A 24,561-nucleotide genomic window follows, 5' to 3' on the forward strand; every position below is an offset into this window, starting at 1 on the left:
CTCCTTCCTCAGGCTTTGGGAAAGACCTTAATAGACTTAACACACCAGTCCACCCATCTAAGAGGAACCAAGTTAATTGAACTATTGAAAAGGGATTATTATGTTCCAGGACTGAAAATTTAGCCAAGGACGTGGCTAATAGGTGTGCAGTATATGCACAAGTAGACTAAGGAAGGACCTCCACAGAACAAGGAGTGAGACTCAGGGGAAAGAGACCTGGAGAGCACAGGGAGCTTGATTTTACAGAAGTTACGCCTGGAACTTTTGGATTTAAGTACCTATTAGTTTTTATTGACACATACTCTGGATGGACTGAGGCCTATCCCACTAAGCACGAAACTGCACGAGTAGTAGCTAAGAAATTAGTATCAGAGATAGTTCTGAGATTTGGCCTGCCCTTATCATTGGGGTCTGACAATGGCCCGGCATTTATTGCCCAAACCAGCAGATTTTAGCTAAAGTGCTAGGGATTAATTGGAAACTACGTTGTAGTTATAGGCCCCAAAGTTCGGGGCAGGTAGAAAGGATGAATCGGACATTAAAAGAAACCTTAACTAAATTTAAGTTAGAAACTGGGGAGAATTGGGTGAGCCTTCTTCCTTTGGCTCTTTTGCGAGCCCGTCGTACTCCATACATCTCAGGAATAACCCCTTATGAAATAATGTTTGGGAGACCTCCGCCTTTACTCCCTAAAATTGGAATAGAAAAAGTTGAGATAAATAATAATATGAATCTCCTTAAGTCCTTACGGGCCTTACAACGAGTCCGGCAACAAACAGGAGGCTTCATTAAGGCTACCAGACCGGACCCGAAGGTACCAGAACCTCACCCACATAATCCTGGAGATTGGGTGTGGGTGAAGAAAATTCAACCTGCAAACCTAGAACCCCGGTGAGACGGTCCGTTTCCAGTCATTCTAACCACACCAACAGCTGTCGAGGTTGCAGGGAAAAGACCTTGGATTCATCATACTCATATTAAGACAGCACAACCTCCCCCGGAGACAGAGAAATGGAAGGCAACACCCACAAGAGGCCCTCTCAAGATAAGACTCTCTCGGGGTTAATTATAATTGGGTTCATTGTTATCAATGATGTAAAAGGGAACCCTCATCAACCTCAGCAGGCCAAACGGGAATTGATTAAATCAGAAACGGGTATTCCCATATTAGTGAACCAGACTATGTACCAGCCTACATTTCATATAGATTCGTGTGATATATTAGGAAAGAAATTTAATTTTATAAGTGATGACTTGCCTAGAGGTCCAGGAGCTAGTTTTTCATCCGGCCCCTGGTTTGCTTGTGGCAGAGAAGACAAAGAAAGGGGCATCCAACAAGTACAGTTACATACGTGTCCCAGAGAAGACCAAAGCACTTGCCAGAAGCCAAACCAATATTACCGTGGCCATTGGGGTTGTGAGACCATAGCCCCTTGGAAGAACACTGACCCCTTTCTGACTCTTGTTCGACCTAGTCGGTCTTCCCGTACCATAACAGGAAAATGCAATCCTGTCATTCTCACTGTCAAAGAGTGGGATGATCTATCCTAGTTGACTGGAAAGACATGGGGTCTAAGGTTGTATGTTTCTGGAACTGATCCTGGAGTGTTCATAACAATACAGAAAAAGCCTGTCAGGATGCCACCGTTAGTTCTAGGTCCTGTTAGGCCTAATGACGGAGGGTTAAACGCCTTAACTCCTACACAGTCAGCAATTACTAGGAGCACTAATAATGCCAACAAAGGACATAGACCTAGACAGCCTTATAGACCCCCCCCACCCCCCCAGGGATACTCCTGAATCTGTCTTGACCATGCCGAATAATGTTTATAAGTTTGCTAATGACAGTAACTCAAATGCTACAAAGGATTGTTGGTTTTGTCTGAACCCTGCCCCACCTTATTATGTAGGACTTGGTGTCATTGCTAACCTTGGCACGGATCAAACTGCTGTTAGGAATGTAACATCTCCGAATGTTACTATTTGCCCTTGGGGAACCAAAACCCCATCTGTAACGTTGGGAGATTTACAAGGAAAGGGAACTTGTGTGCATACTAACACTTATAGAGTTGATAGATCTAGGTATAAGGAAAATTGTAAGTCATCTATTTCAGTAAGTAGCTCCTCTTCTACTTATTTAGCGGCCCCTAGTGGCACTTGGTTTGCTTGTAATACTGGTTTAACTCCCTGTATTAATCTTAACTATTGGAAAAATAATACTGGATTTTGTGTGCTGGTTCATGTTATACCTCAGGTGTATATGATGAGCGGACAAGAAGGAAGACAAGCGATGGATTTGTGGGGAGGATATAACTATCCTCGGCGTAAGCGAGCAGTTCCAGTGCCTGTGCCGCTCCCAGTTGGCCTAGGAGTGGCAGGATCAGCTGCAGTTGGGACTGCGGCTTTGGTTACAGGGAATCGGGGTATAGCCTGGCTCACAAAGCAGATTAATGACGATTTCAGCACTCTAGAGAGATCAATTAATCATCTCGAAACATCTCTTAATTCTTTAGCTGAAGTAGTACTGCAGAATAGAAGAGGTTTAGACCTCTTATTTCTTAAGCAAGGAGGTTTGTGTGTAGCACTAGGAGAAACTTGCTGTTTTTATGTTAATCATTCTGGAATTATTAGAGATAGTTTAGCATTAATTAGACAAAGAGTGAAAGACAGAAATGAGAAGTTAAAACAAGGAAGCGACTGGTATGAATCTCGGTTTCATGGAAACTCTTGGTTAACCACGTTATTGTCGGCTATAGCAGGACCATCGATTATTCGGCTGTTATTGCTGACCTTTGGGCCATGCTCGATCAAATGGGTTAAGAGTTTAATCCAATCCAATATAACCGGGGCAAAGATTTTAATTTTAGGAGCGTCAGCCCCGACCCATTGGCCAGAAATCCCGACTTCGGACTCGAAGATTGAGTCATTCTAAAGGAAACCAGTGGGGAATGTAATAGCCTGCTGAAATGTGAAAGGGTTAAAGAATCATTAAAACCTGAAACTGGACAAAGGAAGTCTATACCTTAGGCCTAGTTTCTGGAACCCCTAACCACATTCCGTTAATCATGAAACTTGGAACAATGAGCTCATACGCTAACTGCCAATTTTAGCCTGTGTAACCCTGCTTGCTTGCGTGGCATGAAAAATAATCAATTGTATATAAGCTGAAAATTACTGTTTGGCCATCGCCCATGGGAACACTGGCTATTGTCCATGGGAACATAGGCAATCACCCATAGGAACATAACATTCTAACAACAAGCTTTCTGCTTCTGTACCCCCCGCTTGCACACCTGACCAGTGGGTTGACAGGTAGTGAATAGGAGAAAGATGGACCTTTGTGTTTAAGACAGAATGAGGAATAGGGATTTGGGGCTTAAAAACCTTGTATCTTGGCATTTCGGGGCTGCTCCTTTGCAAGGACAGCCGCCGGCTAATAAACTGTCTCCTGGTTAAGAGCACTCAAGTTGGGTCTGGTTATTCTGGTCACAACAGGGGAACCCTGGGCCGCTCCTCCTGTCCGTTTCTAGAATTCCCCTCTCTCCTCACCTCAAGCCCCTGCCCTGGTCGTCCAGCCCCGTCCCGCCGATGCCTGTAGTACACAGCCATCTCCCTCCTGGGAGCCCTCGGTGTGGACTCCACAGCCTTCCTCCCCTTCCGCTGGACCACCGTCAACGATTTTACCCAGGGTTATGAACTCCCCGGCAAGCACAGCTCTCTTTGGCCCCCTAGCTGCTTCTCGGGCCCCCTTCCCCATCCTCTCTTGCTGTGCCCCAGTAAGGATCACATCCCTGCCTGTATCTGAGAACCCGAACGTTGGTGGCGAAACTTGAAACCGAATCGAATCGTTTATCTAAAATCCACGACCAGGAGAACACGCCTTCTCGCTTCCCTTCCCTCGTCATCCTACCGGCACCGCCGACTGTACTCACCAGCGACTTCCGACCATTCTAATGACCTGTCTGAATAACTCGTGGAGAAGACAGACGCGATGAGGCGGGACTTCTCAGAGCTTCCCAAATCCAATCGACCTGTTTCTATCATGGCATTCGCCGTTGCCCCTGGGCATGGCTGCAGCCAGCCCTCACCTGTGTTCAGGATGCCACGTGTTCGGGGACTTGACTCCTGAACTGTCCTTACGGACGAATGGAGAGGTAGCCCAAAGAGAATGCTAGCGAAGCCTACGCTTTCCAGAAGCTGAGATTGAAAATAATCAAGAGACAGGGTAGGAGAAGCAGAGGGCTGAGCTCTTCCAGGGCAGGTTGCTTAACTGTCCCTCCAACCCACCCCCACCCCCCACCCCCAAACGAGAGAGAAAACCACAGGAAGCAGGTACCGGAAATCCCTAGGGATCCCGAGGACTGCTGAATGGATGACAGCGTCATGGAGACTTAGGATGAGCCTCGCAGGAGAAGCTTTAAGTTGAGGAAGGAAGGCTGAGGGAATCCAGCAGCAGCGGGCTTGCAGGAAGACCCCCATCCTCCGTCTCGCCCCACGCCCATTCTTACCTCTGTGACCCACGGAGTTCTGGGTTGGGCCACACGACATCTGCCATGTAAGAGGCCTCGAAAGGTGGCATTGGGGGGCGAGACCAGTCGACTTAAGTCAGAGCACAGGGATGTCCTGGCAGAGGGTGTAGGGGGTTTTGGCGAAGGGGGCATCAGAGTGAAGAGGAGTTCCGCCGGGGTTAGCGGACGGCAGTCCTGTGATGAGGACGGTAGATGCCAGGTACTCGGGTTGGGGCGATGGCAGGAGCTGGAGACGTGGGCATTTGGAAGGACCTCGAGACTCGGACAAAATGGCTCCCGCAAAGGCGTTTCTTGGTTGAGGACGCTAGACGTCCAGGAAGCTGTGAGACGGTAGAAGAGGTTTGCGTTGTCCGAGTGCCGGGCGTGGACAGACTGGAAGCGTCTGTAAGCCGCCTAAGCCCCGACGATGAGGTTGGCCTTGAGGACCCGTATCTGGTGACGACGAGGCTGTGCTTTGGGTTCCGTCACGTGAGGAATGAGGGCCTGGGGCGCGGCGCAGGGCAGTAGCAAGGGGCTCCCTTGTGGTTCTGGCCCCGGCGGAGGGGAGATATCCATCGGGTCCTCAGATGACGACGAAAGGGATGCAGGGCCCCGGGTCCAGATGGCTTGTTGGATGTGCAGGGAGAGACGCGAGTCCGAGTCCGCAAAGATCTTACAGGAGGACCACAGGTACCAAGCCAGCATGATTTGACGGCGGGGTGCGCTCTGCGGCGAAGGAGCAGGCCCCAGCCCACAAGAGATTTCTGCCGGGCGAAGGAGCGGGCTCCAACCCACAAGAGATTTCTGCCGTTGTTACGTGTCCACCGCCCGTGCACCATCAGAACTCAAGGGCTTTGTCAGGGAATCCGTGTCTTTCCAAAGCTCCTTAACCCCCGTTTGGTGGTATGTGAGGGGGAGGACCAGGTGTGAGACAGCCAGAGACGGGGAGAGGGGATCAGGCAGAGCATGCCTGTGACAAGAGGCGAACCAAGACCTTCCTGCACATGGAGCCCTCTCGATCCCTGGGTAGAGGCACAAGTTTCCATTTGACAGACTCGGGCGGGGCCTCAGACCATTGCTGTCTCTCCTTGGTGGGTTGCGAGAACCAAGTGGGGCAATGGATACGTACACGGTTTCTAAGTCACGTAGCTGCACGTAAGGTACGCCTGTTACAGCCGGGACGGGGAAGGCGAACGTGTGGCTCCCGAGTCTGTGTGAGGGTGGAGGAAGGGGACCTACGCCACACCTCTGTGGCTCACGGTATTCTAGGTGACCTCTGAGGAAGGATGGCCCTGGCCTCCCGGTTCCAGCTGCTGCTGCAGCTGACCGGCACCGCCCACGGGTGGGGACGGTGAAACTTGCATTTCTGACGCTCACCTCTTGGTCAGGACCTGGCGCTCCCTGGCCGACTCGGTCTCACCTCACTCTGCTGACCCCCGTGAATCTGTGTGCCATCCTCCATCCCTCCCCTGGGCAGGACCGCCCACCCCGCAGCCTCGGCAGCAGCGTCATCTGCCCGCCGGCCGGCTGAGGCCTCCCTCGTGAACCCCTGGCTCTGGTCAGCCACTTCGAGGAGTGCCGTCCCCTGGGGTCTCACCTATACCACAGCAGGAACCAAGTCAGCTGCCTAAAGTTCTATTCCTGCACTCCAGCCGTCCGTCTGCCCAAAGACACTGCTGGGTCATGGTGCAGTGTCCTCCTGTGCGTCCCGAGTGTGAATGGGGTGAAACCGTCTCTTACTTGGTGCTCCTCTTCACTTCTTGCCTCGCCTCCCTTGTCTGAGCTCTCTGACGACCTCTGCCCGCCACCGCCTCTGGGGGCCCTTTCCGCCGCGATGGGCCCAGACAGACACTCTTTGCTGTGGTTCGTCTTTCGTGTCGACCCGAGACTTTCCACACTCCATCCAGGTCAACGGGGCATACCGTGGAACGCGTGCCTCGCGGAGAACAGTAGAATATGTTGTGGCACGACCCCTCCCCTCAGAAACATAAAATGAGCGCAAGAGAACGGAATGGTCAAATGCGCCCGAGGCGACCGAGTGGTGGCCTGCGATGAGCCTACACAAGCGGGTATGGGATCAACTTGGATGTCAATCGCGGCCTTGACAAGACCGGTTTGCAGTGGAGTGACAGGGACAGACGCTCGGTGGAAGGGGGGCGAAGAGCAGATGGTCTCAGGATATGCCGGAGCGGTTTCGCTCCGAAGATGAACGGGTCCCCGCCCTTTGCGGGGGGCGGGGGGCGGGGGGAAGCTCTACTGTGGAAGGAGTGATAAGTGATCGTGATCGGGGAGGGGAGCAAAGTCCCTGAGCAGGTGGAAGGCATGGGAGCCTTTGAGTTAGAAGTCCAACGCGCTGTCCATGTGGCGCCACAGAGCCAGGTCGCGGGAGCCTGAGCACAGGCGAGGGCTGGCTGCGGTCAGGGGGCCACGGTATGCCCAGGGACGGCAGAGGTTACGAGGGCAGAAAGAGGTCGATCGGGCTGGGGAAGCTCTGAGAAGTCCCACCTCACTACTTCTCTCTTCTGCAGGAACTCTTAGGGGAGGTCCCTGGGATGGAAGAGGGTCGCTAGTGAGTAAGGTGGTGGAGTAGGTAAGATGACGGAGAAGGCCGGAAGCAGGCCCTGCTCATGGGCTTAAGGCAAACAGTTCAGTAAGGTGTCAAGTTCTGCCGCCAATGCTCAGAGGCTGTGATCCAGGCAGGGACGTGTCCCTCACTGGGGCACGGCAGGAGAGGATGGACCTGGGAGAAAAGCGGCTGGAGAGGTGTGTCCGACGGGGAGTTTACAGTCCCGGTAAGAGCTCGGTAAGAGCTCGGTAAGAGCTCGGTAAGAGGGTAAGAGCTCGGCGAGGCCAGGCGAGGGCAGGCGAGGTCAGGCGAGGCCAGGCGAGGCGAGGAGGGGCCTGGCCTGGCGGAAGGTGAGGAGGGCTGGGGGGGCGGGGGGTCCCTGGTGGAGGCCCCCAAGAGGTTGATCGCTGTCTAAACCGGCATTAGAGGAAGACAGCCGGACGTCCAGGGCAAGGCGTTGAGGTGATCGGAGGGTAAATGCTAGAAAGGGACATCACGGAGGGGGGTGGGGGAGGCAGGGAACGGTGTTCCCTGATGCCCGGGGCATCACCACGGGCAGGGGAATGGCGGGACGGGGAGGAGCAGAACATCCCTGAGGACGGAGCGACTCCGGGGGGTGACCTGGTCGGGCTCCCGGGCCCTGTGGTGGCCAGGAGGGTTGCCGGGAGTGCGGGCTGGGTGGGCGACAGTGGGTGAGTCACAGGACTAGCTTGTGGGAGGCTGGGGCGGGGTCGGGCGGCGGGCGGAGGATGACCAGGGGATCGGTACGGGTCTCGCACGTGGGGCCAAGGGTCCGCTGTGTCAGTCGGGCCACAGGGCATGGATATCACAGTTCCGATGGCCGACCCGACTCTTCGCAGTGGGGTCCCGGCGAAAATCTCCCGCGCGAGCCCGCAGTCCGGCGGGTAGCGACGTCACTGGGCTCCCGTGCGCAGGTCGAGAACCCGGCAATCAGATGCCGCACTACCCGGTCCGGACTTCCGGTCGCTCTCGCTATGGTTCCGAGGGCGCTATTCGGGGAAACGACTGAGCTGGAGCCTCCGCCGGGGGCCGCTGCGGACGGGTGCCCGTCCTTCCGCGGCCCTCAGGGTCTCTCGGCTTCCCTCGTCAGGCGCGCTGTCCCGGGCTCTCTGCCCAAAACCTGTGGAAGCGAGGGATTTTCCTGCCGGTTTAGCGCGACTCGTTTCTCCGTGCAGCAGGGGGCAGTGGTGCGCCGCCGAGTGGCCTCCCGCCTGCCTCTCGCCCCCGCCCTTTCCTGCTTGAAAAAACTGGATGTTCCTTCCAGTGAAAGAAAGAAAACCGGTCCCTTCTTTCAGCGCCTGCGCGGCGCACTCGCAGGCGGAGTGCGGGGCCCGCGGACAGAACAAGCCTTTCCCTTTCACATTGCCTGTGCTTCTTTGGGGGCTGCCCGGGTGCCCCGGCAACTCGTTTCCCCACCCCACCTCGCCCTCCCCGCCCCCCCCGCCCCGCCCCGCCCCCGCTTCTCTCAACGCGCCTGTCGTCGAATGCGTTTTGTGGGCAATCTGGAGGACACGTGAACTATGATAAAGAACGTAATCCAGACCTCAGTCCCATCAGCCAGTGGTGGCCGTTATTAGTATTTGGTGCCCAATATCCCTAAGAGTGTTTTTCTTCAAAAGAGGGTGTGTTTTCAGTATACTGTGTTTCATGTTTGCGTCATGATCTCGGCCTCCTTCTTTTTAAACTCGGTTGCCCGCTTTTGAAAATCGTTTTCACGTTTCATGCCATTTTACTGAAAAGTAGTGGAGACGTAAAGTGTCGAGAGCTGTTGTAAACCTTGACTTGAAGATGCAAGTGACCTAAGATCCACGGGCAGCACCACGGTACCCCTTTATGCGGGCAGGCGCTGTAGTGCATTTCTGTTGCATTCTTTTATCCTCAGCCCCCGGAGGGCCACCTAGCGTTTAATGGGTACCCGGTCAATACTGTGAAATCTTTTCAAATTTAATTTTCAGGTCAATTTTTTCAAATGTACGAAAATCATTCCTTCCCCCGCCCTGGATTACCATACAGCAACAGTTTTCTACATTGGGGGGGCGGCGTGTGTGTGCGTGTGTGCGTGTGTGCGTGTGTGTGTGCGTGCGTGTGTTTCATTTGACCCTTTGCAAGTCGGCGTTCGTCTATGTCGTTAACAGTTCTTGAAATCAGATTTTATGTCCGAGGCCAGGTCAGTCGACCACCTGAGGTCCTTCTACCCTGTTGGCGACAGACTCAGGACACACCCCGAGACTTTCCAGTTTCAAGCCTCTTTCTTTCATTCCACAGAAAGTGCGATGAGGCTTAAGCGGACCAGATGTAGCGCACACGGAATGGCCTTGGGAGACGTGGCGCGTCTTTTATCGTTGCTCCTTGGTTTCATCGGCCGTCAGCATATCGGGCGTCTTTCCGGAAGGACCCTGGCGTGCAGGATATTCACTTCATAGCAGGTCGACTCTGGGACGCAACCTAGGTTGATTGGGTCCGGTGGTTAAAAGGTGCAGTCGCCCTAGCCTGAGGCCTTGGATGATCGATTTGGGTCATGTAATGGAGAGGAGGGGGCGTCTAGAGAAAGCGCTGGCCGTGAACTTAGGGGCCCAGTGACCGACGTGCTACTGGAATCGGGAACACGGTCCTCTGACAGTGAGCAGCGTGTATGAAGCCGGCCCGATCTGACCGCGACGGTCTTTCTCCCTAAGTCCGGCTAATGACTTCTGACGCTCCCTTTGGTCGGGCCTCACACAAGTGAAAAAAGTCCCGTATTTCTTACCAGAGAGTTTCATTTTAAAATAGTACCGAGCCCAAATAATGTCGGCACGTGTATACCGACAACTTCTTTGCCATAAAGGCATCCTTGATCGGACATGCGGGTCTTCCCTAACTTTTTGTCATCAAGGGCCGCTGGAGGGCCTTGGGCCAGAGACCCGGGGGACTCCCTTCCAGTGCCGGCTCTCGGCAGCCTTACCGTCTTGTGCTGTCTGAGTCGCTTTGCTCTCTGGGCCTGCTCTTTCCTCGATTTTAGGAACGGGAGTCAGGCTAAGTTGTTGGTTGAACGGGGAGGCGCATCCAGGAAAGGGCGTGGTGAGAGGGCCCCTGCTCCCAGGACAGAAACTCCGCGTTTTTCTCGTATGTGTTGGAATTCATCCCAGGAAACGTTTATTTTACTCTGACCAAGAGTTCGGTATCCCCCGGTCTCCATAATCTGTAGTATTTCCTCTGTTGCCGGTCCCCCAGACAGGAAAGGGAGAATGGAGACGAGCGAAATTATAAACACGAATAGACTCGGCCGTTCGTCGGGGCGCCAGACACGAAAAGTCAGCCCGACGCTGGCAAGCTGCAATACCCACCCTTGTCGTAACCAAAAGATGATTTGAAAAAGAAACTTGCGTGTTTCTCGAAGCCAATGGGTTCTCGTTCCCTCGTCCAGTAAGACTAGACCGGACCCTGCGTCATAGAGGTGCATGGACTGCAGCATCGCTGAACGCCAAACGCTCTAGAAATTTGAGTCCCTTTTTCAGTCTAGTGAGCTTTCCAGGACACATCTTCTCCAAAGAGCAAATCCGACCTTTTCCCGTATTTGTCGGCTAAACGGCATCGGCATGGTTGGCTGTATTATTCTGGCTCGGGCACCCTTCGTTTGCGATCGAAGGACGTAGGGAACGTCTTTACTCCCCCTAAAATGACGATCCCAGAGCTTCGTGCCCTTCGCTGTTATAACATCACGTGGCTAAGACGTACTGAGTATACGGTCTGCGTCAGGCAGTCCGCCGAGTCCTTTGGTACGTCGTGTCGTGCCATTCGCGACAGAACCCTGATCTGGTGGGTTCGTATCCTCAGGCCCGTGATCAGATGAGAGAGAAAACTGCTCCTCCGAGAGATCACCGCTAAGGGTGTCTGCGTAACACGAGCCCTGTGATGACTCGGGGGAGAGGTTCCCCTGGAATCTCGTGATCGCGAACACCGGTGGTTCTCTTGAGAAAAACGAACGGCTGGTTTGGACCCAGCGGTGTCTGTAGGTCATGCGAGCGAGTGGCCCCGTAGAACTTTTGGCTTCGGAGGCGAGAGCGTCGGGGTCGAATCGGTGGTAGAACGCGGGGAGTGCACAACCTAGTTCAAGTGATTCGAGTAGAGGTTAAAGGCTTCGTCCAGCCGATGCGTGCCCCCCCCCCTTAAGACCGGGTAACTCTTCTCTGGGGCGAAGCAGACTGGAGTTTGTATAGGGAAAGGAGAAGACAGGCCCACGACTGTGGTATGCCCCCAGGCTGCAGTTTCTGTAACTGCCGCTAATGTGAGGTTGGAATGGCTGGGAGTTGGTTCCTCTCATTCATGCCTCTTGCTCTCACCGCTGGTGCAAATCTCATTCCAGCAGCCCCCAGAACAGTCCTTGGAGGGCTGTTTCTGTGTGCCTCGTTCAGGTTTTGAGGGTTGGAGGAGGTAACCCAAACGGTACAGGAGAGGAGAGGAGCGAAGCGAAGCGAAGCGAAAAAGAAACCTTTTTAAAGGGACAAGGATTGAAGCAAGGAAACCTGGGGTCTGTTTTGATTATTTTACACTGTCTCCTCTTAGAGAAGATGAACTCCCGGACAAAGTGAACTGCGTTCGTCGCCAGCCGGTTCTTTTCGGAGAGGAATGAACAGGGATGTGCAAGCAAGGTCCAGGAAATTGAGCCAAGAAGTCCCCGGCGGCGGGTTGAAGGGGCAGTCTGTTCTTCGGTCTTCCATCCTACATCATAGCTTGGATCACCTGTTTGGACAGGCCAGTGGCACAGTTCTCGGTTAGACATGACCCGAAGCCCTGGATGAGGAGTATCCTTGTTATGGGTATGAAACCATAACAGGGAAAGGCGACACGGAGTTAGCGAGCTAACTTCGCTTCCATCTAGCTGCATTTTGTTTTCGAATGCCCGCGTCTCCGTCTCCTCATTTTCTCCAATCCTCATTTTAAAATTAATGAAATCCCCTAACAGGAATTCTCATCAATCCGTTTTACGCGAGGAAGACACAGAGACAGATGCATAGGTCTTCCGTATACGAACGGATATCGAATCTCGCGAATAATTTTTAAAAGTTGTTTTTAAGGAAAAAGGACGTAGTTTTCACCTCTCAGCTCCGCAACACTTAAAAAATTAGCGGCACTCTCAGGATGCAATGACGCAGGCCCTGGCCCGTGTTCCCGTCTAAAGGACCGTGGCAACATGTGTCGACCTGTAAGGAATCCCTGCAGGCAAACTCTCTAAAATGTGGGCGTAGATTTCTTCAAATAGTTTGTCCTAGCGTTCATGACTTTTCATATTTCGAAAACAGGGTGGGAGTGGCGGAAGGTGCACGTGCGGGAGTTTAGGGAAAGTCGAATTTCAGGGAAATATACGCATTACCCACTGTCAGCCCTTAAAACGTCAGAATCCCATATTGGAGACTGCGGTGTCACAAGGGTGTAAAAATGAAACGGGATTGCAAGACATGTCGAAAGTGGCTGGGTCGAGGATGATCACTCTCTCTTTCTGTTGTCTTTTCTCTGTTTTCCCAAATGACAACGATCAGAAGAATTTCCTTGCATAGCCTGAGGTAAAAATAATGGAGTGACTCTATGACAGATCTTCTCAGGGGGTTTCCTAAACTCCCAGCCCCACGGGACAGGAGCCCAGGGAGCAGCCGGCCCTCGCCTTGGGGACAGACAACAAGGCGAAGATGCCGGAGGACAAAACGAGTGGATTTCATACATCGAAAATACAATGCTAAGCAAAAACAAACAAACAAATAAATAAATTGAAAATAAAAAGAAGTAAATGAAAATAATAAAAACCGGAAGAAGAAAAACTATAGCTCCTGTCCTCAAGAAGGTAACGCTATGCCTTTTCCCTTTGGCACAGGAGTCAGGCGTTATTCCCGCTGGCTCTCTCAGTTACGAACTACAGTATTTCTCACTCTCTGAGACGACTCGTACTTTTAGGGACAGAGATGAGTCAAAAACTTCAGGTGTTTTGAAATGATTTTAGCAGGGCTGCTCCATGCTGAAAATTTGACTTCCATAAAAGATGTCAAAGTCACAGCGCAATGTGAATCTCATAGTGTTTATAGTAGAAGTTTATGGGTGAGAAAACCTGCTGAAGAGATTGATCACAAAGCCTTTTTTGTTTTCTTTTTTTTAAAAAAATCTTTTATGAGATTCTTTTGGATGCAAACTGATGACATTTGCCGGGGAGCAAGATGGCAGGCAAATGCTCGCCATCACCAATCATTATTAATGGTCGTCCCTGGGTGATGGGACGGTGGTTTCCATTCCATTATGGTAGCGGTCTTCCCGATTTTCTCCAGGGAGCTTGAGTGACTAGGGTCACCGAAGAATAGATTGATAAAAGGGAAACCAGGTTTTCGGTTAGGAAGCCACTGAAGGGAGGAGCAGCTGGGCCTCAGGACAGGCCTGGCTCAGGCAGGCCCAGAAGGAAATGTGGCCAATTGTCCCGGAGAAGGTCGCGCCGCTTTTTTTTGTTGTTTTCTTCTTCTTCTTCTTCTTCTTCTTCTTCTTCTTCTTTTTTTCTAAGCAGGAAGGGCGGGGATCGGGTCCGTTCATGGCTCCACAGTGCCATCTGATGGTCGGAGAAACTCGGTGACGGGGCAACGGGAAGAAAATCCCTCTCGTTGGCTGGTTTTCGGGGGGTGGGGGGCGGGGGGAACACACCGATAGTGCAGGCGGACGCCACGCGGATGACTGTGACAGTCACCAGAAGCGGGGACCGACCCGAGAGACCCCTGCGAACGGGCACCGGCACCGGCACCCGCAGCTTCCTGAGTTCCGCCCTCGAAACCATAGCGACAGCGCCGGAAGTTCTTCCACGGAGAACAAAGGCGACTGTTGGGCCAGGGAGGGGATGGGCTCGGATTGGTGGGTGGTTCTGGCCTGCGCGCTGCCACCCTGTGAGGTCCGTGCCGGCCTCCGAGCCGAGCCCGCAGGCGCTGGAAGTTTCCTCGTGGAACCTGTTGCAAACTGTCACTCGAGAGACCGGACTTGCCAGGTCCAGGGCGGATGCCCACGGACATGGCTGGGCAACGGGGTGTAATAGCCTGCTGAAATGTGAAAGGGTTAAAGAATCATTAAAACCTGAAACTGGACAAAGGAAGTCTATAACTTAGGCCTAGTTTCTGGAACCCCTAACCACATTCCGTTAATCATGAAACTTGGAACAATGAGCTCATACGCTAACTGCCAATTTTAGCCTGTGTAACCCTGCTTGCTTGCGTGGCATGAAAAATAATCAATCGTATATAAGCCGAAAATTACTGTTTGGCCATCGCCCATGGGAACACTGGCTATAGCCCACGGGAACATAGGCAATCACCCATAGGAACATAACGTTCTAACAACAAGCTTTCTGCTTCTGTACCCCCCGCTTGCACACCTGACCAGTGGGTTGACAGGTAGTGAATAGGAGAAAGATGGACCTTTGTGTTTAAGACAGAATGAGGAAGGGGATTTGGGGCCTAAAAACCTTGTATCTTGGCATTTCGGGGCTGCTCCTTTGCAAGGACAGCCGCCGGCTAATGAACTGTCTCCTGGTTAAGAGCACTCAAGTTGGGTCTGGTTATTCTGGTCACAACATTTGGAGGCCCGAGCGAGATCTTCTCGTTGTGGGAAAATTGATCAGTGCACCGGGGCGTTGGACCATTTGCGGTTGGGGAGGCCTCTAGGGCACTTGCCCTAGCCCGCCGCCTGTGGTTTCTCGCTTTGCGGAGCACGATCCTGGGAGTGCTGAGGCAGTTTCTGGTAGGGGGCCCAGGGACCGTGCGGACGTCGGACGCGACAAGTAAGGTCGGCGGTCGACTGAGACTGTGACGACAGTTTTCTCAGTCCTGTTCTGGTTTGTTAGTCTGTGTCTGTCTTGTTTTGTTTTGCTTCGTGTGCTTTATTGTGGAGCTCTGGGACAATCACAGGGCAAACTAACTCCGTCACGGTGCATGCTTAACAACTTTAAAGATTTTCGTCGCAGGGCAAGGGCCTATGGTGCTTCAGTAACCCCTTTTGATTTGCAGCGCTTTTGTCAATTAGATTGGCCGACCTTCGGAGTAGGATGGCCCTCCGAGGGATCATTTAACATGCAGGCTGCATTCTGGGTTCGAGGTGTGATTTATGGAAACCCTGGGCATCCTGACCAAATTCCTTATGTTGATGTTTGGATTGATGTTGTTTCTGATGCCCCTAAATACTTACGGAATTGCAGTCGTGCGCCCGTTACTGTAATGGCAGCCATACCCCAGGGTTTGAAGAAGCCCCCACCGGTGTTGCAGGGACCTCCCTCGGAGGATGACTGGTATCCGCCACCCTACAATGGAAATGGGGGTAGACGTCCTCCTCCGGAGGGACCGGAACCTCCCGTAACCCGGTCTAGGGGTCGTAGGCCACCTTCCCCTGATTCAACCTCCCTGAAAAGAGCCAGTATCTGTTCGAGCCCCATTGAAGGTGATTCCAGGAGGTGGAGGTGAGCCTACTGTCATCTACTCGCCATTCGGTACTAGTGATTTATATAATTGGAAATTGCAAACGCCATCCTTTTCAGAGAAACCACAAGGACTAACCTCCCTTTTAGAGTCTATTTTCTTTACCCGTCAGCCCACTTGGGATGATTGCCAACAGCTCTTACAGGTCTTAGTCACTACTGAAGAAAAGGAAAGAATTTTGCGGGAGGTGGCTAGAGGAGTAACAGACCCAAATGGGCAGCCCACGGCAGACTTAACCAGGTTACAGGCTGTGTTTCCGACTCGACGTCCCCAGTGGGATCCAAATACAGATCAAGGTAAGGAGGCTCTCCTAAGGTATCGCCAGTTTCTGCTACAGGGACTCCGGGCTGCTGCACGTAGACCAATAAATCTGTCCACGGTAAGTGAAGTAATTCAGACTAAGGACGAGTCACCTGCAGCATTCTTGGAAAGACTATTAGCGTCTTACCGCTTATATACACCTATCGACCCGGAGGACCCCAACAATAGAAGAGCCATTAATTTGGCCTTTGTTAGCCAGTCGGCCCCTGACTTTAGAAAGAAGTTACAGAGATTGGAAGGTTTTGAGGGAGAAAATTTATCCAAATTATTAGAAATAGCTCAGAAGGTCTTTAACGATAGGGACGGTGTGCAAAAGGTCATGTTTGTGGGACGACGAGGAAACCGACCTCCTTGGGAAAAAAAAAACCCTAACCGTAGAGGGGGACCTAGCAACGAAGAAGGCCAAAATAGAAAACCTAGGCTAGGAAGAGACCAATGTGCTATTTGCAAAAAGAAAGGACATTGGAAGAACGAGTGCCCTGAAAAGGAGCAACCAGGAGGTGAGAAGAAAAAAGGCCCCTCATTCTTTTGGAAGATGAATAGGGGCGTCAGGGCTCTTATCTAATGAGGCCCCGAGAGCCCAAGGTAACTTTGCAAGTAGGGGGCAAACCTGTGAACTTTTTAGCTGATGCTGGTGCAACTTACTCAGTTTTAACAGAAACTGCCGGTCTATTATCCAAAGAAAAGACTGTAATTCAAGGAGCCACTGGGAAAGGGAAGGCATACCCACGGACACAGGCAGAAATTACTGACTTGGGAAAGGGAACCATCACGCATTCGTTTTTAGTTATGCCCGAACGTCCCTTTCCTTTGCAAGGAAGAGATTTGCTCCAGAAATTAAAAGCCACTATTTAAGTGACCGGTGGCATATCTCTCAAAGAGACTAGATCCGGTGGCTGGAGGAAGGCCTAGTTGCCTGAGAGCACTAGCTGCTACTGCTCTATTGACCAAAGACGCTTTAAATTGACCTTGGGCCAAAATATTGAAATTGTGGCTCCACATGCAGTTGAAGCCATGCTGCGCAGCCCTCCTGAGAGATGGATTTCCAACGCCCGGATTACTCAGTACCAGGTACTGTTGCTTAACCCCCCACAGACCCAGTTTTTGAAAACCGCAGCCCTGAACCCTGCCACGCTGCTCCCGGATGATGACCCGCAGGCTCCATTGCATCACTGTGTTCAGCACCTTGAGCAGGTAACTGGACTACGGCCAGACTTGAAGGATGAGCCGTGGCCTAATCCGGATGCGGTATTATTTACCAACGGAAGCAGTTTTGTATCCGACGGAGTAAGGTATGCCGGGGCGGCCGTAGTAACAGTCAGGGATGTGATATGGGCACAGGCCCTAAGCCATGGGACATCGGCACAGAGGGCTGAACTTATAGCTCTAACACAAGCTTTACGGTGGGGAGAGGATAAAACTGTAAACATCTATACTGACGGTAGATATGCCTTTGCTACTGCCCACATACGTGGAGCTTTATATCAGGAAAGAGGACTTTTAACATCAGGAGGCCAAGAAATTAAAAACAGGGAAGAGATCTTAGCCCTGTTAGAAGCCATTTGGCTACCAAAAAGAGTAGCCATAATTCATTGTCCTGGACACCAAAATGCAGAGACTGAGGTGGCACAAGGAAATTCCTTTGCAGATCAGATAGCAAAGGATGCTGCCAGAAAACCAGTGGGGCCCGGAGACATCTTGCCTTTAAAGCTTCCCCCAGCCTTCGAAGAAAGGCCTGAGTATACCCCATTCGACTTGGAATTAAGTGAAAGACTGGAAAAAAAAAAGGGAAAACAAGAATGGAGAATGCTCCCTGATAGAAGATCGCTCCTTCCTCAGGCTTTGGGAAAGACCTTAATAGACTTAACACACCAGTCCACCCATCTAGGAGGAACCAAGTTAATTGAACTATTGAAAAGGGATTATTATGTTCCAGGACTGAAAATTTAGCCAAGGACGTGGCTAATAGGTGTGCAGTATATGCACAAGTAGACTAAGGAAGGACCTCCACGGAACAAGGAGTGAGACTCAGGGGAAAGAGACCTGGAGAGCACTGGGAGCTTGATTTTACAGAAGTTACGCCTGGAACTTTTGGATTTAAGTACCTATTAGTTTTTATTGACACATACTCTGGATGGACTGAGGCCTATCCCACTAAGCACGAAACTGCACGAGTAGTAGCTAAGAAATTAGTATCAGAGATAGTTCTGAGATTTGGCCTGCCCTTATCATTGGGGTCTGACAATGGCCCGGCATTTATTGCCCAAACCAGCAGATTTTAGCTAAAGTGCTAGGGATTAATTGGAAACTACGTTGTAGTTATAGGCCCCAAAGTTCGGGGCAGGTAGAAAGGATGAATCGGACATTAAAAGAAACCTTAACTAAATTTAAGTTAGAAACTGGGGAGAATTGGGTGAGCCTTCTTCCTTTGGCTCTTTTGCGAGCCCGTCGTACTCCATACATCTCAGGAATAACCCCTTATGAAATAATGTTTGGGAGACCTCCGCCTTTACTCCCTAAAATTGGAATAGAAAAAGTTGAGATAAATAATAATATGAATCTCCTTAAGTCCTTACGGGCCTTACAACGAGTCCGGCAACAAACAGGAGGCTTCATTAAGGCTACCAGACCGGACCCGAAGGTACCAGAACCTCACCCACATAATCCTGGAGATTGGGTGTGGGTGAAGAAAATTCAACCTGCAAACCTAGAACCCCGGTGAGACGGTCCGTTTCCAGTCATTCTAACCACACCAACAGCTGTCGAGGTTGCAGGGAAAAGACCTTGGATTCATCATACTCATATTAAGACAGCACAACCTCCCCCGGAGACAGAGAAATGGAAGGCAACACCCACAAGAGGCCCTCTCAAGATAAGACTCTCTCGGGGTTAATTATAATTGGGTTCATTGTTATCAATGATGTAAAAGGGAACCCTCATCAACCTCAGCAGGCCAAACGGGAATTGATTAAATCAGAAACGGGTATTCCCATATTAGTGAACCAGACTATGTACCAGCCTACATTTCATATAGATTCGTGTGATATATTAGGAAAGAAATTTAATTTTATAAGTGATGACTTGCCTAGAGGTCCAGGAGCTAGTTTTTCATCCGGCCCCTGGTTTGCTTGTGGCAGAGAAGACAAAGAAAGGGGCATCCAACAAGTACAGTTACATACGTGTCCCAGAGAAGACCAAAGCACTTGCCAGAAGCCAAACCAATATTACCGTGGCCATTGGGGTTGTGAGACCATAGCCCCTTGGAAGAACACTGACCCCTTTCTGACTCTTGTTCGACCTAGTCGGTCTTCCCGTACCATAACAGGAAAATGCAATCCTGTCATTCTCACTGTCAAAGAGTGGGATGATCTATCCTAGTTGACTGGAAAGACATGGGGTCTAAGGTTGTATGTTTCTGGAACTGATCCTGGAGTGTTCATAACAATACAGAAAAAGCCTGTCAGGATGCCACCGTTAGTTCTAGGTCCTGTTAGGCCTAATGACGGAGGGTTAAACGCCTTAACTCCTACACAGTCAGCAATTACTAGGAGCACTAATAATGCCAACAAAGGACATAGACCTAGACAGCCTTATAGACCCCCCCCACCCCCCCAGGGATACTCCTGAATCTGTCTTGACCATGCCGAATAATGTTTATAAGTTTGCTAATGACAGTAACTCAAATGCTACAAAGGATTGTTGGTTTTGTCTGAACCCTGCCCCACCTTATTATGTAGGACTTGGTGTCATTGCTAACCTTGGCACGGATCAAACTGCTGTTAGGAATGTAACATCTCCGAATGTTACTATTTGCCCTTGGGGAACCAAAACCCCATCTGTAACGTTGGGAGATTTACAAGGAAAGGGAACTTGTGTGCATACTAACACTTATAGAGTTGATAGATCTAGGTATAAGGAAAATTGTAAGTCATCTATTTCAGTAAGTAGCTCCTCTTCTACTTATTTAGCGGCCCCTAGTGGCACTTGGTTTGCTTGTAATACTGGTTTAACTCCCTGTATTAATCTTAACTATTGGAAAAATAATACTGGATTTTGTGTGCTGGTTCATGTTATACCTCAGGTGTATATGATGAGCGGACAAGAAGGAAGACAAGCGATGGATTTGTGGGAGGATATAACTATCCTCGGCGTAAGCGAGCAGTTCCAGTGCCTGTGCCGCTCCCAGTTGGCCTAGGAGTGGCAGGATCAGCTGCAGTTGGGACTGCGGCTTTGGTTACAGGGAATCGGGGTATAGCCTGGCTCACAAAGCAGATTAATGACGATTTCAGCACTCTAGAGAGATCAATTAATCATCTCGAAACATCTCTTAATTCTTTAGCTGAAGTAGTACTGCAGAATAGAAGAGGTTTAGACCTCTTATTTCTTAAGCAAGGAGGTTTGTGTGTAGCACTAGGAGAAACTTGCTGTTTTTATGTTAATCATTCTGGAATTATTAGAGATAGTTTAGCATTAATTAGACAAAGAGTGAAAGACAGAAATGAGAAGTTAAAACAAGGAAGCGACTGGTATGAATCTCGGTTTCATGGAAACTCTTGGTTAACCACGTTATTGTCGGCTATAGCAGGACCATCGATTATTCGGCTGTTATTGCTGACCTTTGGGCCATGCTCGATCAAATGGGTTAAGAGTTTAATCCAATCCAATATAACCGGGGCAAAGATTTTAATTTTAGGAGCGTCAGCCCCGACCCATTGGCCAGAAATCCCGACTTCTGACTCGAAGATTGAGTCATTCTAAAGGAAACCAGTGGGGAATGTAATAGCCTGCTGAAATGTGAAAGGGTTAAAGAATCATTAAAACCTGAAACTGGACAAAGGAAGTCTATACCTTAGGCCTAGTTTCTGGAACCCCTAACCACATTCCGTTAATCATGAAACTTGGAACAATGAGCTCATACGCTAACTGCCAATTTTAGCCTGTGTAACCCTGCTTGCTTGCGTGGCATGAAAAATAATCAATCGTATATAAGCTGAAAATTACTGTTTGGCCATCGCCCATGGGAACACTGGCTATAGCCCACGGGAACATAGGCAATCACCCATAGGAACATAACGTTCTAACAACAAGCTTTCTGCTTCTGTACCCCCCGCTTGCACACCTGACCAGTGGGTTGACAGGTAGTGAATAGGAGAAAGATGGACCTTTGTGTTTAAGACAGAATGAGGAAGGGGATTGGGGCCTAAAAACCTTGTATCTTGGCATTTCGGGGCTGCTCCTTTGCAAGGACAGCCGCCGGCTAATGAACTGTCTCCTGGTTAAGAGCACTCAAGTTGGGTCTGGTTATTCTGGTCACAACAGGGGAACCCTGGGCCGCTCCTCCTGTCCGTTTCTAGAATTCCCCTCTCTCCTCACCTCAAGCCCCTGCCCTGGTCGTCCAGCCCCGTCCCGCCGATGCCTGTAGTACACAGCCATCTCCCTCCTGGGAGCCCTCGGTGTGGACTCCACAGCCTTCCTCCCCTTCCGCTGGACCACCGTCAACGATTTTACCCAGGGTTATGAACTCCCCGGCAAGCACAGCTCTCTTTGGCCCCCTAGCTGCTTCTCGGGCCCCCTTCCCCATCCTCTCTTGCTGTGCCCCAGTAAGGATCACATCCCTGCCTGTATCTGAGAACCCGAACGTTGGTGGCGAAACTTGAAACCGAATCGAATCGTTTATCTAAAATCCACGACCAGGAGAACACGCCTTCTCGCTTCCCTTCCCTCGTCATCCTACCGGCACCGCCGACTGTACTCACCAGCGACTTCCGACCATTCTAATGACCTGTCTGAATAACTCGTGGAGAAGACAGACGCGATGAGGCGGGACTTCTCAGAGCTTCCCAAATCCAATCGACCTGTTTCTATCATGGCATTCGCCGTTGCCCCTGGGCATGGCTGCAGCCAGCCCTCACCTGTGTTCAGGATGCCACGTGTTCGGGGACTTGACTCCTGAACTGTCCTTACGGACGAATGGAGAGGTAGCCCAAAGAGAATGCTAGCGAAGCCTACGCTTTCCAGAAGCTGAGATTGAAAATAATCAAGAGACAGGGTAGGAGAAGCAGAGGGCTGAGCTCTTCCAGGGCAGGTTGCTTAACTGTCCCTCCAACCCACCCCCACCCCCCAAACGAGAGAGAAAACCACAGGAAGCAGGTACCGGAAATCCCTAGGGATCCCGAGGACTGTTGAATGGATGACAGCGTCATGGAGACTTAGGATGAGCCTCGCAGGAGAAGCTTTAAGTTGAGGAAGGAAGGCTGAGGGAATCCAGCAGCAGCGGGCTTGCAGGAAGACCCCCATCCTCCGTCTCGCCCCACGCCCATTCTTACCTCTGTGACCCACGGAGTTCTGGGTTGGGCCACACGACATCTGCCATGTAAGAGGCCTCGAAAGGTGGCATTGGGGGGCGAGACCAGTCGACTTAAGTCAGAGCACAGGGATGTCCTGGCAGAGGGTGTAGGGGGTTTTGGCGAAGGGGGCATCAGAGTGAAGAGGAGTTCCGCCGGGGGGAGCGGACGGCAGTCCTGTGATGAGGACGGTAGATGCCAGGTACTCGGGTTGGGGCGATGGCAGGAGCTGGAGACGTGGGCATTTGGAAGGACCTCGAGACTCGGACAAAATGGCTCCCGCAAAGGCGTTTCTTGGTTGAGGACGCTAGACGTCCAGGAAGCTGTGAGACGGTAGAAGAGGTTTGCGTTGTCCGAGTGCCGGGCGTGGACAGACTGGAAGCGTCTGTAAGCCGCCTAAGCCCCGACGATGAGGTTGGCCTTGAGGACCCGTATCTGGTGACGACGAGGCTGTGCTTTGGGTTCCGTCACGTGAGGAATGAGGGCCTGGGGCGCGGCGCAGGGCAGTAGCAAGGGGCTCCCTTGTGGTTCTGGCCCCGGCGGAGGGGAGATATCCATCGGGTCCTCAGATGACGACGAAAGGGATGCAGGGCCCCGGGTCCAGATGGCTTGTTGGATGTGCAGGGAGAGACGCGAGTCCGAGTCCGCAAAGATCTTACAGGAGGACCACAAGGCATTTTCAAAGGCAAAAGCATGATTGTGGCGGGAGTGTGCTCTGTGCGAAGGAGTGAGCCAACCCTGAAAAGATGCAGGCGAAGGAGCGGGCTCCAACCCACAAGAGATTTCTGCCGTTGTTACGTGTCCACCGCCCGTGCACCATCAGAACTCAAGGGCTTTGTCAGGGAATCCGTGTCTTTCCAAAGCTCCTTAACCCCCGTTTGGTGGTATGTGAGGGGGAGGACCAGGTGTGAGACAGCCAGAGACGGGGAGAGGGGATCAGGCAGAGCATGCCTGTGACAAGAGGCGAACCAAGACCTTCCTGCACATGGAGCCCTCTCGATCCCTGGGTAGAGGCACAAGTTTCCATTTGAGAGACTCGGGCGGGGCCTCAGATCATTGCTGTCTCTCCTTGGTGGGTTGTGAGAACGAAGTGGGGCAATGGGTGTGTATATGGTTTCTAAGTCACATAGCTCCACGTAAGGTACGCCTGTTACAGCAGCCGAATTGATGTTTTCGGTCCTATTTCTTCGGCTCTCCTCGATGGAAACAGACTGAAGGGACCAGGATCCCCAGAGGTATCAGGAAATGTAGACCTGTTCCCTGCCCTTTACTGGGTGGGCCTGATCTGTGCTCCCTCACCAAGCTGTTTAGAAAATGTAATGCAAATATTACAGGTATTTATGGAAGGAAGCGGTAGTCATGGGATTGTTTTTACAACAGGAAGGACTCATCCCCTTCTCCATCTTTGTTCAGGGACGTGCCTTCTTGACCCTTCATCGCCTACCTCTTGCCAGTGTCCTACATGCTCCCACCACAGGCAACGGACTGTGTACACTGGAGGCCTTAATCGGTTGATGTCCATCTACTAAGAGGCCTCAGTGGGAGGGGGCTGGACGACCCGGGTAGGAGATTGTGGTGATGCTAGGGAAGAATGCCAGAAAGGGACTTTGAGGAGGAACCCGGGGTTCTCTGATGCCCAGGCCCATGTCCTTGGATATGGGGATGTTCGGTTGAGTAGAATGAGAACATCCCTAAAGACAGAGAGGCCCCGGGGTTGACCAGGTCATGCTCGTGGGCCTTGATCTGGCCGGCAGGTTTCCGAGGAGTGAGGGCTGAGAGGAGGTAGGCGATTATGTCACTGGTCCCGAGTATCCACAGGTGGGGGCAGTGAGCCATTGGAAGATGTCCTGGGGATTGATATAGGTCGCATACTTGTAACAGAGGGGCAGATGGGGCAATTGGCCAACAGGACCTGGTCGTCACTTATTTAGTCCCTCGACTGACCATTTACAGCAGGGTAAGGATAGCAACTTCTAGCAGACGTGGGCTCCAAGACCGGCACTGACCTCACTGGGCTCCGGAACAGAGACTCAGAACTCGCCAGTGGGAGCACAGCTCTGGTCGAACAGGCCCTTGAGTCCTGTCACTGGGAGTTCCGTGCCCTTACTCCTGCAGGAGGGCAGGTCTAAGGGAGCAGCGTGCTTCGGCCAGTTCGCAGGGGTCTTGGGCTGGTCCTTGTTTTTCCTGAGTCATCACTTTTGGTGCCTGAGACACCATCTCCCGTGTATTTTAGGTAAACTAGGGAATGAGAGAGAGTTACTTCCGGAAATGGTGGAGATCAGGATCTTTGGACTCTAGAAAGCAGTGTTGAGCCATGAAAGAGCCTCTTGTCT

General features: G+C 51.5%; 1 protein-coding gene across 6 annotated transcripts; it reads right to left on the minus strand.

The window, feature by feature from the left end:
• Nucleotides 1-2,949: 2,949 nt before the first annotated feature.
• LOC120612179 (uncharacterized) lies at nucleotides 2,950-22,893 on the minus strand. 6 transcript variants are annotated; one of them, XR_005655374.1, is made up of 4 exons: nucleotides 21,641-22,000; nucleotides 4,509-14,135; nucleotides 4,337-4,415; nucleotides 3,386-4,197 (listed from the first exon to the last, which is right to left on the minus strand). XR_005655374.1 is itself a non-coding variant. In XM_039874656.1 (2 exons), the coding sequence occupies exons 1-2, from the start codon at nucleotides 22,279-22,281 to the stop codon at nucleotides 13,481-13,483; spliced, it is 726 nt and encodes a 241-aa protein (XP_039730590.1). In that variant the 5' UTR covers nucleotides 22,282-22,893; the 3' UTR covers nucleotides 10,205-13,480. The 6 variants fall into 6 exon arrangements, 1 of the variants encoding a protein (XP_039730590.1); XR_005655376.1 differs by lacking the exons at nucleotides 3,386-4,197; nucleotides 4,337-4,415 and adding an exon at nucleotides 2,950-2,961; XR_005655375.1 differs by lacking the exon at nucleotides 4,337-4,415.
• Nucleotides 22,894-24,561: the final 1,668 nt, after the last annotated feature.

Source organism: Pteropus medius, unplaced genomic scaffold, assembly GCF_902729225.1.
Source record: "Pteropus medius unplaced genomic scaffold, Ma_sr-lr_union100, whole genome shotgun sequence".
Lineage (NCBI taxonomy): Eukaryota > Metazoa > Chordata > Mammalia > Chiroptera > Pteropodidae > Pteropus > Pteropus medius.